Below are 20,610 nucleotides of genomic sequence, written 5' to 3'. Positions count from 1 at the left end.
TATAAACCTAGAAAATAAGTTGCACTCAAGGTATATACTACATGCCTGCAGTCAGCTATGGCATATTCTGTCTGAGCAAAATGAAGCAATGAGGAGTCTGGATCTCTGACAGAGATGTTCCTTGATTGGCTTGGGAATAGACTACGTTTATTTGTTTCTCACTGTCAGTGCAAGGTCTTTGCCTGTAGGGAAGGTAAACTATCAGTTGCAATTCACCGTGCAGATTTGAGAGGGGAAATTTTTGTTAATTTTCTCAGAGTATCTCTTGCTAAACGTATGTGATTACTTTTCCCTGTCAAGGAAAAGCTCGTGTGAGGGCTCAAAACGACATCTTATATTTCTGAGGCATTTATTTTTGGTGTATAACCTGGTGCTGCACCATGTATCTGTAGCTACATCATGCACAATAGAATATCAGAGTGTAGTTTTGTAATGTCTGGATCATTGTTGTGTATATTTATAATTAGGGGCTTTGGTGCATTTGAGGGCAGTAACCAAGACTATTCTACTAACATTCCAAAACCATATGTTGCCCTAATTTAATGCTTCTGCAGTCCGACTGGTTTTTAAATTAGATTACATGGATGGATGGAGAGGTGAGGTAAAGCCATACAGAATTTGATACCTAAACGTTGTGAGTTGCCAGCATCCAGGCCATCAGATCTCTTTCACTGTTTTACATCTTTCTTGTAGCTCATGGCTGTCTACCTGCTTAGCAGGTGTGCGACACACCTCCATGGCAGGAAAATTCTCCCTCCTGATGAGCTGTCTCTAGACCAGTGATTCTCAACCATGTGCTGTGTGCCACCAGGGTACCACATGCCACCAGATCCTTTGAAATGTGCCTCAAGGTGTGAGGAGATAAGCAGTTAAACTAAGCAAATAAATGCAGTCTTGTCCCTGCCTGATTGATCCACCACCACCACTGCCTAGCCCCTCGGCAAATAGGTAAGCACTGTAATATAAAATTAATTTTTGAAATTGGATCCCACTCAATTCACAAAAGTTATGGAGGGATGTCTCAAATCCAGTGAGGGGTGCCTTGTGTCCAATGAGGAGTGCCTCAAGTCCAAAAAGGTTGAAAATCACTGCTTTGTACTGTTTAGGATCCGTCCAGTCATTGTGTGTGCATATTCTACTTAACACTTGAACTGGGAAGCCCTCTTTCATATGAATATTTGAAGTTTTTTTCCTTCATTTAAATATTTTTAAGTATACATATTTAGAATTATTCTTCTCTGGCCCAATATATTATTGTATCTAATACTCATTGAAACCCAGCTTTCTTAGGTAGATGGCATGGGTGTGCGAAGCAGGCAGTATTCAATTTGGATTCGGCCTGATTCGGGAGACTGATTTGATTTGCTGATTCGGGTCACTGTCTCAATTCGATTTGGCCGAATCTGAAACTGAATCTGAAGGTTTGATTCTGATTCAGAGAATCAGTGATTTGGCCATAGACACAGCTTTTTATGTTTTTTCTATACACCTCGAGGTACCAGGTGTGGCTTGTGAACGCTGAGATTGTGGGGCAGATGGAGCATCCCACAGGAGCGCAAGGGAGTCCCCCTCATGCTCATCGGTGGACCCGGAAGTGGGCCAGAAGTACTTCTGGGTTCTCCAGACAGGTTCTCCCTATTTCTTGTCACATAATAAACAAAACTTCAAGATGCCGTTCCAATTTAGGAAGGTCTTATTCACTTAAAATAATAATACCTGCTTCTTACTTTCCGTGAGTAGATGACAGATGATTTTACAAAAGAATCCAGTATCATTATACCTATTTTACAAGTGGAAAACAGAGGTGTATAGAGCTCAGGCTGAACTCAGTTGTCAGAATTCTATCCAGTGGGCAGCACACCTGCCTAAAATAACTCATGAGCAACTCAACTGAACTACTTGATATTAACATTAACTGAAGGGAAAATTGGGTCAGTGGCCTTTCTTCATGCAAACTTAACCTTGCCACTTAGAATTAGTTTCTCTCTCTCTTTTGCATTGTCATTCTTCCTGTTCTGGCATTGGGCTTGTAAGATTTTCCAAGAGACAGCATCAATAGCATGTTTAAAGCTGTTTACTGTGAAACCAAAGCACTCTCACCTCTTACATGGGACTCAGATGCATCCAGGAAATTCAGGACCATAGAAATATCATGTATTCAAATTCCATACAGCTTTTGGTGTCTTTCAACATGTTTTTCTCACCATGTTTGATAGTCTGGTCTGTTTCTCTTTCAATACTAAAAAAAACCCTACTTATGTCCAACATTATTCCCCAACTACCTATTCTGTCCATCACCCGCAGCTACCTTTTTGAGTGCCTTCTTTTACAAATAAGCTTTCAGAAAGGAAAGAGAATACTCTTTCCAGTTGAAAGTAGCAGTTGCATTTTCAATAGGTTAAATGAAATCTATTATTTTGTCATCTTCACGGTTTCATTGTGGGCATGTTGTGTCTGACCAACCTCGCTGCTTCCTATGATCAGGTAACAAACTGTTTAGATGTGGGAGATGCGGTTGATGTCATATACTTGGATTTTAAAAAGGCCTTCAATATGGTCTCCCATGACACTTTTATAAAAAAACAACAAACGGGGATTGTGGACTGGCAGAATCCACTGTCAGGTGGGTTGGGAACTGGCTAAGGGGTTGAACCCAGAGAGTGTTAGTGGATGGGTCTGTATTGTCTTGGCGGGAGGTGGCTAGTGGTGTCCCACAGGGTTCAGTTCTTGGACCCGTGCTGTTCAGCATCTTTATTAGCAATTTAGATGAGGATGTGGAAAGCATGCTGGCCAAGTTTGTGGATGATACTAAGCTATGGGGAACAGCAGTCACACTAGGGAATAGGATGAGAATCCAGGAGTACCTGGACAAGCTGGAAAGATGGATGGAGCAGAACCAGATGCAGTTCAATAAGGATACATGCAGAGTGCTTTGTCTGGGCAGAAGTAACCAGCGACATGAATATAGGTTAGGAGGAGGTGTCCTGGCCAGCATAATGGCTGAAAGGGACCTCAAGTTTATGGTTGATCACAGGATGATCATGAGCCACCGGTGCAACACTGTAGTCAATAGAGTTAATAGCATACTGGGATGCATTAGGCAATGTCTCACAAGCAAGTCTAAGGAAGTGATACTTCCTCTCTACTTGGAGCTGGTGAGACCCCAACTGGAGTTCTGCATCCAGTTCTGGGCGCCACACTTCAAAAAAGACATGGAGAATCTTGAAAGGGTCCAGAGATGGGACCACAAGAATGATTAAGGGCCTGAGGACAAACTTTATGAGGAAAGACTAAGGGATCTGGGACTGTTTAGCCTGGGGAAGAGAAGACTGAGGCGGGACTTGGTGGCCGTCTGTAAGTATGTAAGGGGTGAATATCAGGACCTGGAAAAAAAACCTGTTCACTAGGGCACCCCAGGGGAAGACAAGAAGCAATGGCCATAAACTGTTAGAGGACGGTTTCAGGTTCAATATAAGAGAGATTTTCTTTACGGTAAGGGTGACTAGAATCTGGAATAGACTTCCCAAGGAGAAGGTGCAGTCCCCAACCTTGGAAGTTTTCAAGAGGAGACTGGACAGATACCTTGCTAGGATCATTTGATCTCAGCAGTATTCCTGCCCAGAGCAGGGGGGTTGGACTCTGATCATTCGAGGTCCCTTCCAGCCCTTATTTTCTATGATTCTATGACAGTGCCCTCTCTGGCCTTGGTTTTGTATTTCATTCAGAGTCTGAGACAATAGGTGCTCATATGTTTACCACACTGGAGCATAGATTCTGTACTGACTCAAAGGAAAGAGTCCTTACCTGTTGTATCATGAATGCCACTTCATATAGCACCCTTGGTTTTCTTTCAAGGTCTCTACTTTTATGGTGGCTAACCCTGACAGTGCCTACCATACTAGGTGAAACCTGATGATAAAGAGATGAAGGTGGTACATCAACATCAATTCATTCACTTTTTATCAGGCTCTTCAAAATAACACTGCTCCAAAGAAACAATACAAAATACAATTTCGCTTCCCTAGAAAACCAGCTGATTTAATGTACACATTCTGTAGCATGACAAAAGAAAAAGGTTAAGATGCAGACTTGTGCCATACCCCACATACAAGAGAGCTGTTGAGCTGCTATGTCTTTGAAAAATGTGGTTCTTAAATGGAAGTGCTACTTTATCAGTAACTTTAATGGTGTTTTGTGAATTTTTCCCTTACTTTTCCATATTGGCGCATTGCTTTTATTAATTTGAACACACTACCATTAAAACTTTAAGAGGCAGTAGAATCTCCAATGAATTCATTTTCTGATATATTTAGCCCATATGAGCAAAGATCTGTTATATCCTCTTTTAAGAAAAAAGATACTAAAGTTAAATGAAAGGTCCCAGAACTCAGTTTGAGGACTAAACAGTACTTTAGATGAAACAGTTAAAGAAAGAACAATCTGTTCCTTCTAGATGAAAATAACAGTTAAAAACAACCACTAATTATAAGAATTCCCTTTAAAACTGTAAATTTGATTAAAAAACTAAAGCTCCTTTGACTCTGTTTTCAGGACAGTATTGGAAGCCATTCCATTTGTTGGTAGCAAGTTTTCTTAGTAAACCTTTCCTGATTGGATAGTAGAATCTGAAGTGCTGTCAGCTTAGTGCCTGATCCTGAAAGTTGTAGTGACCTCATTTCTTCTTATAACCAACGTAAACTGAATGCGGTCAGCACTATTTGCAAGTCAGCACCTTGCAGAAGGGATTAATGACCTGCCACTGGAGTAAGTCCTCCTGTAAGACACATAAAGATGTGCTCACATGTTTGTTGGTGTCCCACTGAACCACTGGTGGGAATGAGTTTGATTTTCCTCTTACACTGATTTTTGTACCACTGGGAATGGATTGGCTTTGCTATAGATACTAATGCTATAGGAGAATCAGACCTATAGGGTGTGTCTAGACAAGTGTGCACATGCATTTCCCCAGGGACAGACAGCAGCATCATATAGTTGTGCGACTGTTATTTGTCCCTAGGGAACACTTGTGCATGTGCACTCTGCTGTGCAGCAAGTTGCCCTGGGTGGGGTAGTGAGGCTGGGGCCAGCACCTGGGCTATCCCCAGCAGCTTTACCTGGAGTCCTGGGGGCTTTCCAGGGCTCCAGGGGCGGCAATCCGGCCCTCAGAGCCTGACCAGCAGCCAGAGCATGGCTCTGGCCAGCCAGACTAGTTTTGGGCAGCGCATGCTGCCGCCACATGCACTGCCCTGTTTTTTATTAAAAAAACCCACCATGCTGCAAATTAGCAGCATGGCAAATGCCTGCATGTATAGCATATGCAGTTTGCGGCACTTCAGACCACACATGCAGGCTCATCTGGACATGCCCATATGGTGTATTCCTTTGTGATTACACATGGCTTGCAACTGGAATACCAGTTACATTGACCGGTTTGGCCCTAGTTGATCATTATAAAGAAACCCTTGTATCCTAGCCTCCAGTGCTCCTCTTAAGAAAGTAGCAGGCATTTGCTTCAGATGACAAAAAGACAGGTCTCATGTCATAACTGACACTACAGTAGCTCTGAATGAAATCACTACACTTTTGGAAGCTATAATATCTAATCCATACTTGCCAGAGGAGAATTATAATAGGATTTCTCCCAAGGAAGATTCATTGCCAAGTTCCTTTACTCCCAGGAACTTCTAATCTTGAAAGTTCGTATGACCATATATGACTTCCATTAATGGAGAGACTTGGGGCTTTTTGTCTCAGAGTGACAGAGAGAAACATTGTAATCTCATAAGAAAGAGAGATCATATCTGTCTTCAGATTCCAGTGCAATATAGTCATGGGCACAGAGATGAACTGCATTGCTTAAGAATCTTCATTATAATAATGCGTGGACATTGCTTTGTGGGCATTTATTATTATCATTGTTGCTAATATTGCTATTATTAATACTAATAATTGATAATATCAATACTACTAATTGAAGTAGCAGTACTGAAGTAGTATTCCATTTCTTGGAAGTGGATTCCAAGTTCTTTAGCAGGGCTATGATTTGTGGCTACGTTGCCCAAGAAATTTGCTAATTTAAATTCCAAATTAGGTTACCAACTAATTCTCCCAATTCTCTCCATTATTGGAGAGAATGTATGGCTATGTGCTGAAGAGAATAGATTGTGCTGCTTGTTTACTTTCGAAAATGTGGCCATTTATTTAGGAGCTGAATTTTAGGCACCTAGGTTTCAAACCTCAGCTGCAGGTTTTGGAAAATTACTGAGCTAATGCACACATGATAAACATTTTTAATCCAATTTTGCATAGTGATAATCTGTTAATTAATCCTTTTCCATATATGGTATTTGGGGGGGTGACAGAGATTTAAGTTATTGTTGTAAGTAGTGATAGAAATATTTAAATATAAATTAAAATGGCAAAGATTTCAAAAGGAATATTTAGAATTCAATTCCCATTCCCCCCCAGGTTTGGATTTTTCAGGGAATAAAGGATGGCGTGTACGTGGCTTGGAAAAATCGTACTAGACACTCATCTGCATATTTAGGTGCCTAAAGATTTTGAAGAAATCTTGCCCTAAGGAAAACTCTGAACTCACAAGGACTTTATTGTCACTAAATTAGTACTACAGTGATTTGGCCCCTGCGTATATGAAGATGGTGTAAAAAAATAACCCTTTTTCCATTACTTTCTTTACCTGGTTAAAGAAACATTGCTTAAAATATGCTTCTGTCAGGGAGGTAGGGAGGAGACTGACTGATCAGTGAATATTTGAATGAATATTTGGTGAATATTTTGTTTCACTGTTTCTCCTTTTTTCACTGGTTAATTTGTTTTGTAGATTTTGTAAGCAAAGGAGAAAAGTCTGAATGTGAAAAGAATGGAGGTGGTTGTGGTGAAAGTTTAGTAGAAAGACGTGATACTTCATTGTAATCTCTGTTTTTTCCTAATTGACTATATTTTAAGTTGAGTGTGGGCACATTTACATGTGCCCCTGACTATGCATTTGGTACTGTACAGTCATTTACTACTTGCTTTAGCAAGCACTAAATGACTTTGCAAGTACTAAATGACTGCCCAGTACCTGCCGGTACTGTGCAGTCCTGGTGGCACATATTTATTTTTAGATGATACATTGCCAAAGCATCTTGTGTAGATGCTCCCACTGTCACCTTAAATTGAGCGGCAGGAGGAATGAACCTCTTCCCACCTCACCTAAAGAAACTATTACAGTCCCATTCTATATGTATTAAAGAACTACATGTTGGTACGTGAGCAAGTGGATTGTAGGCATAAAATTGCTGATCTGGAGGCACTTGAAAAGCTATAAAGAAATTCTGACACACTTCATTTTGAGTGAATGGACAAAATCATATCTATGCCAATGGACAAAAAAAAGAAAGTATAGACTCTGTAATTCATAATGCGGGTTATTCTTAGCTCAAGTACAAGGAAGACGCATTGCTTTAAATTATGCTCTTTCACCTAGAAAGAAAAGACTGGAACCTAATAAGATCCTACTCGGTTTCCTTACTGTTGGAATATCTCCAGCCTCAGGGCTTATTCCTGCAAACCTTCTGTTATGTATGTAAGCCTAATTGCTTAGATGGGCAGTGGGAGTGCTCAGAAGCAATATTGGGCATGTAAGAAATGGAGGGGATCTTCTGCCTTTGATTTCAGCCTTCTATGTCTCCCTTGAGGCTAATAGGACAAGCTATTATGCCCTTGTTCATCATGAAGATTAATGCCCAGACTAGTTGCAGATAATAGTGTATCCTTGGGATCTATCTGTAGGATCTTTTAGGTTTGGGTTCAATATGTGTCTAAACTTTTTAAATAGTTGAACTGCTGCCTCTTCCCAGGAAGGTATAAAATGCCTCCTACCCCATCAGAAAGGCACTGTAAGAGAACTACATTACAATAGCATGCAACATCATTTTTTATAGTGCCTGTTTGACAAATGTCATCCTTAAATGTTTAAAGAGCTAAAATATAGTCATAGAGTAACGAATACAAAAAAAGGCCTGGGACTTTCCAGGACTGCATTGCTATGATTGAGGTCATAAGGATACATTTGAAAAATGTCAGTTCTTGGAGGAAAATTTAGTTTAATTTTTCCCTAAATTTTATATGAAAGAGTTTTTCCTTTAACATACCAAAGTGAACATAATTCAGGCATGTCCTTGTTTCTTTAAGTTCTTATTCCTCAAAAGTACATTGACAAAATAATTTCAACCAGCCCTAGGCTTTGAGTTGACTTTCCCTCATCTAAATATAAATGCCTAGAGGTCTCATGGACCCAGAGGGACAGCCTTCCATCTTCAGCTCCCTCTGTGCAAAAATGAAGTTTATTTCCTACCTATGGGGACTTTTTACCATCTTATACCATCTACACTTTTTCCAGAGCCTGACGAAGGGACTTTGAGCCCAAAAGCTTGCAGAAAAGGACAGTTTTCTTGCCATTTTCCAGTTGGTCTAATAAAAGGTATCCTTTTGGAACCAAGAGTCCTAGTTTTTTTGTATGTCTAGAGGTCTCTGGGTGTCCTCATTCCTGGCAAGATCCTATCTGGCCAGAAATAATCCAGATTTAGTAGCCATCCAAGAATGCAGCAAAAATGTGCATTTGAGCAGAAATTAAGAGGCAAGAGGAGATGGTTTCAGTTGAGATAGGAAAACAAGAGAGCCAACCTTGAAACAAACAGGCAGGTCAAAAGATGATGTTCCTTTTGGGAAGAAATTTAAAGGGTGATCTATTTTGAACTGGATTGTGAAATTGAATGGGAACTGTCTGAGATGAAGGGAGGTGTGAAAAGACACACATTCTCTTTAGATCTAATGCCCTGGGACCCGTGTTGTGGTCTGTAACCTAGATAGTAAAGTTCAGGTCAGAAGCAGCGCTTTAAGAAGTCCTTGCTATTCTGAAATGTTCCTGTGTGAAAACCTTTTTTACCTCCGCCAAATGGTTGCAGTTGTAATCTGCTGGTGTTGACCTGGATCTGCGGATATGAATTCTGCAGGGGTGCCAGCAGAGAATTCTCAGTGAAGCGCTCCTTTCCCTAGTTACACTCTCTTCTGGCTAAAATGGTGTTAATTTGCTAACCTTCAGGACATGTTGCAAAACATGCCTGATTGAGCAAGCCCTTGTATAGCCCTGAGGAAGGGGAGAGAGGCTTTTTGTGAAGTGGAAAGTGATGATTTTTATTCACATTCATCTGTTTATTATTTATGAGCTGTAGTAGGGTGAGGGGAAGGAGCTCTGTTGCTGCTTCGGATGATGTATGTTTTTGTAACACAAATATCACCATGGTTTAAAGGGGAGATTGTTGAGCCCAGAGCTTTGGTATAAAGATTTTTGGATCACAGTTCAATGAGCAAATCCATAAAATGGGTAGCAGCATTAACAATGCTGTCACCTATTTTATGCATTCACTCATTGAACTTGTGATCCAAAAGTCTGTGGTACTTGTGTTACAAAAACATACATCATCCAAAATAGCAACACAGCTTTTTCCCCTCACCCTACTACAACTCATAAGTAATCAGCAGACCGATGTGACTAAAAATCATCACTATATGTTTGCCTGCTCTGTTTCCATAGCTTCCATTTCTTTGACAGTGTGTAACAGCTCATTTCTCTGGTCTTTTCCATCAGAAAGCACAGTCATTATTCCTTTTCACTAATACAGGCCTTCATTTAGTTATGACTCATTGATCAGGGATCAAATTTTTAAAGCTGGCTGGTAGTGGGAACCCCCAACAGGATAGTTCCACAAGCTGTCAAGAATTGTTCACGTCCTTTGTTTTTCATTGCAGCCATTGCTAGTAATGAATGAATGAATAAAACTTCAGGCCTGTGGCATAATCTCTGGTTGCTCATTGTGCATTTCACCAGTGGCTGAGGTTATATTTTACAGGCCTATTAAAACTTACTCCACTATTACTGCCTTTGTCAGATCATTTGTTTTTACTCATACTTGGTCCATTTTTTTTCCTCTCCAGTCTTCTCAGGGCCCTCTATCTTCAAATTAGAGAATCAAACTATCAGACCAGAGAATTTCATTATTCAGTTCAGGCCCCAGTGCAGTATAGGCCAGGTCTCTAAAAGTTGAATGGAAGTTTTTTCATAATCTCAGTTAAATTTTTCCCTGCAAATACTGTTTTGCTTTGTTGGATTTGGTGTGGTTGATTTCACTGGAGGTCTTGCACTCCTTTAAAAAAAAAACCCCAAAACTGGCAGATGCCCAACAAGCATAAAGGTTTGATTAGGACTTAGTATGTTCTAGCGGAAATCCTATTTAGGTTTAAGTGTAGTGTTTTAAGTTGAAAACAATTCATAAAATCATGTTGAGCTTGATTCATACTCAGCTGAAGACACAATAGAAAGATGGCCTTTGGTTTAGGCAACTTGGCTTCTTGTAACCAATCACTGTGATATCAAGACATCTACAAGAGATTATTTCAATGAAATAGGAGGCTGAAAGCATTCACTGAGGATAGATTATTTTAAAATTTAGAATTGCTTTTCATTGAGCTGATGATTGATAATTGATTGTTAAATCTGTGGGGCAGAGATTGTTTCAAAATCTCTGTACAAAGCCAAGCACAATTTTCTCAATGAATGCAAACATTGCACAATCATCATGGATATCAACTAAGGAATGTTAAAATAACCTTCTTGATGATCGTTTAATTTCTTTGCAAATTCACATAGCATATTTGTGTGATTTGGCCATGACTGATAAATGTAATCAAGTTGAAACCATTATTGAACAGCCTGACTCTGCATTAAATCTGAATGACTAATTTTCTTTAGTATCCAGGTCTGAACCTTTGCATTTAGACTCATATATCTACTACTTTAAATAGATGTAATGCTCATTAAATGTGCCAAATTAACAGTTCTGGAAGCTAACATTTGTGTCTCAAAAATAATTACAGTACAGGCAGCAGCAGGGCAAGGGCTCATGTACTAGTTTAATAAATCATTTGTAATTGTAGAAATGTAGGTCTGGAAGAGACTGCATGAGATTATCTAGCCCAGTCCCTGTCTGCTGATGCAGAATAAAGTATACCTGGAACATAGTAATGGGTTAGCATCCATTTTTCCACTGACAAAGTGCAAGGCAGAGTAGTGCTAGTAATTATTGGCCTTCATCCATAGAACTTGAAGCAAAGCAGATTATCTTGATCATCTACTCTGATTTCCTTTATCATGCAGGCCATATTCCAAAAATGATTAATATTATCCACCATCTTATAGATGGAGAACTGAAGCTCAGAGAGCTTAAGTCACTTGTCCAAAGTCACACAGGAAGTCTGTGACAGAGTCAAGGCCTGAACCAGAATCCAATGCACCACTTCTGGTACAGACTGCCCTTCTGTTCTGTCGAGCCTTCAATCAAAGGCTGTCAGGAATTGAGTCATGATGTTTGACGCATTTCTTTCAAGTAAAATATATATTCTCACATATTTAACAGTAGAGAAAATGAGGTATGGAAATCAGATTGACCGGCTCAAGTCTTCGATTAGCACCATCATTCTTTACAAAGCATGGTATACGCACCAATGAGTTCTTTGATGGCTGTTGAGTCTGATGCACAAGTGACAGTCCTGCCCACAGGTAGGGCACACCCATGCTCTAGCAGTGCTCTGAATCTGAGTGGAAGATTCTTTCCTCCTCTGATGCCAGTCACTACAAAACTTGATCCAGTCTGCTTCACAGCACCTTGCACCGTCTGCAAGGTGACTCCACCAACCAGAGTGGCATTCTGCACTCCTTTCCCAATCATCCACAGAGATTCCTAAGGATGCTAAGTCATCTTTGCTAGCATCCTGAAATCTATGCAGCAGTCTGCCTCTTGTTCTAGATGCTTTTGAGCTTCAGAATACAGCACATTCTTCAGGATCCTGTGATCCAGCATTCACTTGACATGACCAAGCCACTTGAGTCTTTTCTTACTAATCAACGTTCCCATGAATGACATACCTGCACAATTTAACAGTTCCACATTTGTCACCCTGTCTTGCCATCTTATCCAAAGAATTTTACACAAGACCACAGAAGGAGTTAATGGGAGTATCAAGAATAAAAAAACAAATCCTGACTCCCAAATTTCTAGTCCAGTGATAATTCCATGCTTGCATTCTGTATCTCATCATTACATATTTTTGCCCTGTTTAAGCAGCCTGACATAATCAAACTGGCATGTTTAGCACAACTGATTAAATTTTTGTATTTTAAAATAATAAAAGGAGCCTCAGATGGGGGGGTGGGAATAGTATAAGAAAAAAATGAGGGAATCAGCCTAAGAGAGAAATACTTTGTGAAGCAGCTGGCAATTCACCTGGAACATTATCATGTAAAGATTAATAGAATCAGTGAGGTGACAGTGAAATTGATTGAAGGCTATCATCTGAGGTGCAGAGACAGGGTAACAGCTATCATTGGAGTACTCTTGTTCCCATAAAGAGTCAGATGGCTAGAGCAATAAGGAAAGATAAGAGGATTGCGCCTCAGCGAAGTTCAGATGTTTGTGTGATCGTGCATATCGTTTTAGTAAGAAATTAATGCCATGCATTTTTATGTAGGCATTCTAGCTGTGAGGCCAAACACATGTTGCAAGAATATCAATGTAAGCACATACTGGGACTCATTTCTGGAATATTAATAAATCATTACATCATTCACAAAATAATTATTACATTTTTTAAAATGGCTGACCAGCAGAGAAGAGTTAATGTATCCATTGGAGAGTAAGCTGTACTTGTCAACTATATTCATGCCAGTCTAGGATTTCCTAGTATTGTCACTGATGTATGAACCAATAAGAACCCATCTGGATTTTCAGTACCTATCCTGAACATGCAAGGTTGGCTGTTGAGAATTTTTTGCCTTGTAAATTGTGCACATTTGATATGATAGACATAGATAGCACTTACAATGCCATTTGTCTAATCACTTTTCAAAATATAAAATGAAGTTCAAGCATCTGGTTGTTAAAGTGTCTGATTTTGCAAATTCCGTGTGTGTCCCCCCCATCGCTTATCGTGGGTAGCATCAGTTGACTGAATGCACCACAGTCCTATATGCTGGATGTGTGACCGGAAAATTAGGAAATGTCAGGGACAAATGTGAGGTGATATCTGGTACCTTGGATGTGACCATATAGAATGCTGCAAAACATTCAGCTTGGGAGTGACTGTGAAGGTGTTCATAGGCAAGTAGAAGGGACCTTAGGAGGTCATCTAATCCAACCCTCTGCTCAAGGCAGGATCATTGAATAGAGGATGTAGAGCAAGTGTCATTTGTATACAGGGCTGTTAGAATGTTAAATTTTGGAGACTTTGGCAGGCAGGTACCACTGTGGTGGACACTCTATAGGAATGTTAAAATAACCTCTGGAAGGGGCTTCCAAGGGAGGTGGTGCTCTCCCCTACCCTGGGGGTCTTCAAGAGGACACTGGACAAGCACCTAGCTGGGGTTGTCTGACCCCAGCGCTCTTTCCTGCCCAGAGCAGGGGGTCAGACTCGATGCCCTACTGAGATCCCTTCTGACCCTAACATCTATGAATCTATGGAAACTAGATGAGTTTCACCCTGCTTCATAAAGCATTTGAGCTTTTCCTCCCATCTACTTGTTTCTTAGGCACATATTTCTCAATTACATGGTCAACAACATGTAGATAATGAATCTCTCCACGCAAGAAAGAGGAATGTGATCTGGACCAAACTGTACGTGGGAATATTTCAATTAACAAGCCTATACGCAATTTAAAATAAATTGCCCATTTGAATATTCTCAAAAAAGAAAAGCAGTGAAAACTAAGTGACTGTTATGACGCCCTAGCAGCCGATGGTCTGTATGGTTACTACAAGTTCTAAATGGAGTATTTCAAAGGATGGGGGAAGAAATCCAAATATCTATGAACAGTCTGTGCAAAATATTCTGTTACTTATTCTCTTAAATTATTGTTTTGCATTCTGCTAGTTACTCTGAAAATCATTTCAGAGCCCATTGTTTAAAAATGGCTAAATCAGTATTTAGACCCTAGCACTCTGACCATGAATGCATCATACCTCTTAAAAATGCTACACAGTGAATAGGTCACAGAGAGTGTGATGTGCACACATGAGCATTATGATCCGTCATGTCCACATACAGTTACTAAATGGCTGTAATTTCCAGGTATTTAAGCTTTGAAAGATATTTTTTGTTTTAGTTTCCCTGAATGAATGGCAGTATCTGAAAACAAATAATAGCCAAGGGGCTGGTGACAGGGCATTTAAGAGAAAGGGAAGACGGAATGCTTTCCTAGAAGATTTGCTTTAACAAAATATGTGGTGAATTGTTTGGATGATTATTGAGGTAATCGGATGAAAATCTGTGGCCTCAGTTATTACAAGTGCTCAGACTAGATGAGTTTATAGTTCCTTCTGGTTTAAAAATATGTGCATGTATAAGGGTCCTGAACTTGCAAACTAAGTCTTTTTCTCTTATTGTCTGAAATAGACTGGATTTTTGTGAGTGGGTAACTGGGTTTCAGGGCACAGCAAGGTATATTCAGGTTTGGTGGCTGAAAAAGACAGTAAAATTAAGCAAGGAATTAATTGTTTGGCTGATTCATGTGTTTTACTTTGTGATACAGGTTATGGTGGTTTCAGGATGTGATGGCCATTGAGGCTTTTGTTGAGTCTGTGTATTTAAATGTTTGTAGCAACACCTAGGGCTTCAGATGCAGCCTTTATAAATTCTACATCTCTGTGTCACTGCTGTCAAAGCACTTTTGTGAAAGGTAGGGGTGCCTATAATGAAAACAACACCTGATCTTGTGATGAGGATGCTGCCTTCACTTGCTAACCATCATTGTTCTGTTACACACTTTCATACATCCATATAGTTCCTGAATAGAGGATACACAAGTAGTTTAAAAAGAAGGCAAGCCTTCTCACCAACACCTGCTGTTTTATAACTCCCTCCTCAGCAGGCAATCCTTGTGATCTTTACCACACTGCAGTAGAACTAAAGAGGTTTTAAAAACTGTATATATACCATAGTTGTGTGGAGCAATCTCTCAAAACACTGCAGTCAATACTAGAAACAGGATAGTATCTTGGACCATTTATGTGGATTAGTGGGGAGCTCATTTTTTTAATAAAATGTTTTTTTCAACCAGTAAAATGATACCAGTGTCACAAAATGATACTTTCAGTGGGGACTTCTCTGGTTGCAATAGGCCTTGTGCTTTTGGTGAGAATTAAATTTTGCATTCATATCAGGGAGTAGAATTTGGCCCCAAACGGTGAAGAGAAAATGTAGTAAGGAAAAATAGTCAAATACCCAACCCAAAGTATTGTGCATTAGATATTGCGAAGTGGAATATTCCAAGTGCCACATTTCAGCCCAACAAGTTCGAGTGAAGTACATGTCCCTTCAATGTAATTAAAATATCAAAAAACATCAAAGTCAAAAGAAACCAAGGAATCCTTCAGAGCTCACATATGGTATGAAACCCCAGATCATAATATGATAGAGCAGTTGCTCAGTTCTCTGAAAATTGGATCTTTGGAGCTAATTAAGGCTCCAGCCCTATAACCAATGGAAAGTATTATTGATGTAGACTGCTGGGTCCTGGCAGAGCCTCCTTGATGTTATTGGGGCTCTATGTGAACATAGCAGTCCATTCACGTACTGTCTGTAGTGGTTGTGGGGCCTTCATACTGACAGTGATTAGGAGGAGCTTGTTCAATCTTTAAATAAAGTAAGAGTAAACTCTGTTGATTCAGCCAGAGACCTACTCTTTTGAACTTATTAAATAAAAGGCAAATTAGAAAATCAAGGACATTAGAGGAAAACCTACTGGTTATATCTTAGATGTGTATGATTTTATCAGCATGGAAAAACTGTTCACTTCTTCATTACAGGTGTCTGAAATATTTTCCTTTCAGTATTTTACAGCTAACCTAAATGTTTCAGTTTTGTCTGATGCAGTTTCTCTCTACTTTTTTCTGGTGGTATTAGAAAAGAGAGTGTTATTTTTGACTAGCTGGAAAAGGGCTTAATTTGCATGCAAGCAAATATGCAACAGAATCGTAAAGTCCTAGCCCTGGTAATAAAAGTAGAAGCTGATGTTATTAATGCATCATTCCAGATACACAAAGTATCATTATGTGACTCATGGGTTGAGTAAAACTTCATGTATTCACCATGGCTGTGGACTAAAGCTCTATAAAGCTGGAAACTTCACCAGATGGCCATTGTCAAAGCAGACTGTAAAAGCTTTAGAGCTGCATTGTGGCAAAGCTCTAGTCGTGACTTACGTGGTAATAGCTTTTTAAAAAATAATTACTGAGTCTAACTGACCTACATTTGGGTAATAATAATAATCATACTTTATGCATCGATGACACCTTTGATATGACGGTCTGAAAGCTCTTTGCAAAGACATGCAAGTGTTCCTGGTAAACTTGTAGATTAACTAAAGTACCAGAAGTTGTTGGCTTGCTTACCATCATGCAGCAAGTTTAGTGAGAGAGTTGAAAATACAACCCAAGTGTCCTGACTAAAAGCTATGAGCAATGTTTTCCTGTAGGCTAGAGACCTGTACAGGTGACCTATATAGTTCCCTGTCTCTGCCACTTGCTTACTATGGAATGAAGTACAGCTCATTAAGGTGACATTCTTGCACTTTTTTGATACAGTATGGATAATACATGCATTTTCTAAAGTACTTTGAGTTCTCTGGATGAAAAACACTAAGTGAATGCATGATGAACTCTATTATTAAACAAAAACACTGACCATGAATTTACAGAGGTTTAGAAGTCTGTGAATCTTGCAAATACAGTTTTTCTCAGACGTAAATCATATTTTTTGATGGTCCTAGAATGATATGTTCATATCTATAGCTGTATTTTGGGATGGGACTAGAAAGCAAGTGGCTTCAAAAGTTCCTTTTGCTCTGGCACTTACAATGCAAGCCACTAAGATGAGATAGAGGGCTCCTCAGAAAATTTGAATGTTGATGTCATTGAATACATCAGTACAGACAGATGAATTCATCTAAGTCAGTGGAGTTAAGATAACTTGCATAGTGATAACTTTAGCCCATAAAAGCTGTCTCAACCAAACAGGTTGACAAATCCTGCAATAATACACCTGCTCTGAACACTGTTAAGAGTGTAAGCCCCCCAAAATAAAGCATTATAGCCTAGATCCTAAATGTTATTTAGGTGACATGGGGTATAGGTTGTAGCCACATTTGTCCAAAGCTATAGGCAGGCAAGCTTGCTAAGAAATTTTTTTCCAGCCATTTAGGTGACTAAACACCTTCTGAGGATCTGGACCCATTCTAATTTTTTTTTGTTTTTAACCTGGGGAAAGGGCTTATCTTCTACTTTTTTTGCTATACAGAGAACTGGCTTTTAGGCTGTTCCTTTTTAAACTGGATTTTTTTTTAATTTTGTTTTTTAGGTTGATATCATTGTGGTTTTGGGCGGACTTGGAGGACGCTTTGACCAAATCATGGCATCAGTGGAGACACTTTTTCATGCAACAAATATCACTCCTTTTCCAGTTATAGTTCTCCAAGACTGCTCCCTCATCTACCTGCTTCAACCTGTAAGTGATGTTAAACACAAACTCATAATCAACATAAATGTTCTGACACATTTAAAACTCCCACTGCTCTGCCTGGGTGTTCTGTGTACTGCAGGATCAGGCTATCGATTTATTTAAATGTTTTAGTTTAATTTATACCTTCGTTAACAATTCGGTGGTAAATCATGATTGTACCTTTTGTGAAGAGAGAAGGGTTAACTCACTAAGAAGTGGTTTTTAAAAACAGGTTGGAAAACTAAAAAAGTAACATTGTTTGGGAGCCAAAAATGTATTCAGTTTTGGGGTTGGGGTTATTAGTGGAAAATGTCTTTGAACTTGTAAATTCCAGCAAATTAAATTGGAGCGAGGGAGAGCCATAAGGGGAAAATTTCAAGGGCTTGACGAACATGAAGCAGAATTTTTACATGGACTAAGTGCTGCAGTTTAGTATGATTAAAATCCAGATATGATTAGTGAGGGAAGGCATTCGAAGATGTGCTGGGTTTTTTGCACTGTTTGGATTTGTTGTCCTAATTATTGATTCAGAAAATAACACATACAATGTATTGCAGAGCTTCTACTTTTAAGACTTAAAATCAAAAGGCAAATCTAAGAGTCAGAGAGCTGCTTCTAGCAGCTACTCATTTATTTCTTTTTCGAAATATCTTTTCTGATATTTGGGCCTCCAGCAGTATAATTTGCTCTTCACTTCTCCATTTTGTTTTATAAGGGTTATTATGTTAAAATAAGTGAGATTCACTGGCAAGTTTGATGGTAAAGCCCTGTGCCATGTAATCTGAGAAGGGCATTAATAAGGTTCTATAAGACTGTAGGTTTGAATCCAGAGGGGCAGATTCGGCATTATCTCAATATGAGGCACTCTGTCTACAGAAAGGATGCTGGATTCATTTGCCAGTTTGGCAAGGAGTGACTGTGATTATTTAGTTGCAAAGCTAAAAGGCTAGAAATGAAGTAAAATGAGGGAAAGCCAGAGCTGAAGGATAACTGCAAGAAAATCTGAAAGCAGGGAGTGATTCATATGCGAATGATCTCTTCTCACAGGACTTTACTGACACTGTAAATTAATTTTAGGGGATATTTGGGAAAGCTAGTACGAACTTTTTTGAGGAGTTTCAATAAGGTTATAAATGCCCAGTTTAACATGTAAAAAAGTTAGCTTTTTTTAGCCTAACTCTCATATTCTTTTAACTCATCTTTTTTTAATGCATTTTAAAATGCCAGGGTTAAGGTTGTGTTTTTAGGGAGTTTTTGAAGGAAAAATGAATCCCTTAATAACTAGAACAAAATTCCTTTGCATCTATTTTTATAGCTTATGAAGCATGGTCAAAAATAATAAGATATCCATGACTGTAATGTAAGAAGTATGGCTAGAAGCATAATCAATGTCTAGTGTTTTCTGTTTGGACATTGACATCAGAAAGACCACAACTCTTCATTTTTCTGCCATTTCACATTCCCTCTGCACAGTTAAAAGAAATGATGGCTACACGTTTTGAGTGCGCCTAGGAAAAGTTGTATTTTATGATGTGGGGTTTGGTTTGGTTTCTTTTGTTTTTTGCAGGGGGGGAGAAGGGGGTGGTCACAGAGGGAGTGAACGGCAATGAAATTCTTTTAATGGCTTTCTGGGAAATTAATGGTGTCCACGTGACAGACTTAAGCATAGGAGTCCACTGTAAACAAAGAATATTACTGAGTCAGTTTGAAGCCAGCTGTTCAAAGCTGGTGTTGTGGAGCACTGATAAAAAGAATACTGCTTCTCCATAATAATGCATGCCTAAATATTTCTGGCATGGCTATAGAAAACAAAAAACCATGGATTTGAGGTACTTGTTCATCCTCCTTATAGCTCTGACTTGGCTCTTCTGTTAGGTCCTCTAAAGAGAGCCCTGGAAGAGAAAATAAATGTCCAACTATGAAGTGTAAAGATGCAGTGCAAGCGTGACTTTGGGAGCTGCCCAAATCTTTCTTTTAATCTGGAATAATAGCCTGACTGTGAGACACGAGCAGATGTCCATTGGGAAGCAGAGGGACCATGTAAAAATGTTGCCCAAAGATTGATACCAACAGACAAATAAAGTATCTGTTAACATGGTGTCCTTTTCCTTTTTGACTGACCCCTGTCTTATGCAAATTTACCAGCTGTGTTCCAGGCACTTTCTTGGTTTTGCTGAAAACCTTTTACTCATCATCCTACATAAAGCATTAGTTCTGTTTTTCATTGGCATAGGATATTTTGTCTTTCCTCCAGTTTCTGGCCATCATGCAGCATTATCAGTAAATGACTTCTTTAACACTAAGCTATTTCTGCTATTTAGAAATATAGGGCAGGTTAAGGGGACATGGATTTGTAACAGCCAAAAGGTAGCTTGGATACTAAATTACAATTTTGGTTTAATAGTGTTATCCACAGCCTCTTCACTCCACTTACACGGTTCCATTTGGGTAATTTGAACTCTTTATTGTCCACAGTAGTACTGTGAGAGAAGTATTCTTTCTTCAATATAGCCTAACAGTATGATTAGTTTCTCGTAAACAGCCAGAAAAAAAAGCATCACTCTTTTTACCCATTGTAATTTAAAATCAAGGTAGGAGGGAGTGGAACACAATGGGAGACCAACTGATTATTCTGAAGGAATGAAGGTCTGGAAACAGGTGAAGCGAACCAGGATTTTGAAGTACAAGCACTAATGCAAATGATAAAAGTGAGCACATGTTGCTTGGAAATCCTTGTTCATATACCTTGTTGATCTAAAAGCTTTCTCTCTTGGGAAAGGGGACCTATTTTTTTATTTGATTTCTGGGATGTAAAGTAAGAGATAAAAATCTCTACCCCAAAACAAACCCAGCATTTAAGCTCCAAAATGGAATTATAGTCTTGGCTGCTACACTAAGATAATATAGTCTGTGTGTGGGTGGGTGGGTGGGTATGAGAGAGAGGGAAAATGTATTGAGTATATTTAAGTACCTTGGTTCCATTGTTACCAACAACTTGT

At 39.2% G+C, this 20,610-nt stretch overlaps 1 protein-coding gene across 1 annotated transcript in view; it reads left to right on the top strand.

Moving 5' to 3' along the window:
• The window catches only part of LOC102378771 (thiamin pyrophosphokinase 1), a 344,925-nt gene extending 325,374 nt beyond the window's left edge, over positions 1 to 19,551 (top strand). The window contains exons 7-8 of the mRNA XM_006022162.3: positions 17,471 to 17,617; positions 19,487 to 19,551. Of these exons, the coding sequence (XP_006022224.3) occupies positions 17,471 to 17,617; positions 19,487 to 19,495 (156 nt within the window). The 3' untranslated portion in view covers positions 19,496 to 19,551. The remainder of the gene's footprint in view (positions 1 to 17,470; positions 17,618 to 19,486) is intronic.
• The last annotated feature ends 1,059 nt before the right edge of the window (positions 19,552 to 20,610 follow it).

The sequence above is a fragment of the Alligator sinensis genome, unplaced genomic scaffold (genome assembly GCF_000455745.1).
Source record: "Alligator sinensis unplaced genomic scaffold, ASM45574v1 scaffold213_1, whole genome shotgun sequence".
Lineage (NCBI taxonomy): Eukaryota > Metazoa > Chordata > Crocodylia > Alligatoridae > Alligator > Alligator sinensis.
Note: the sequence above shows the minus strand (reverse complement) of the source record. Positions and strands in the feature narration are given on the sequence as shown.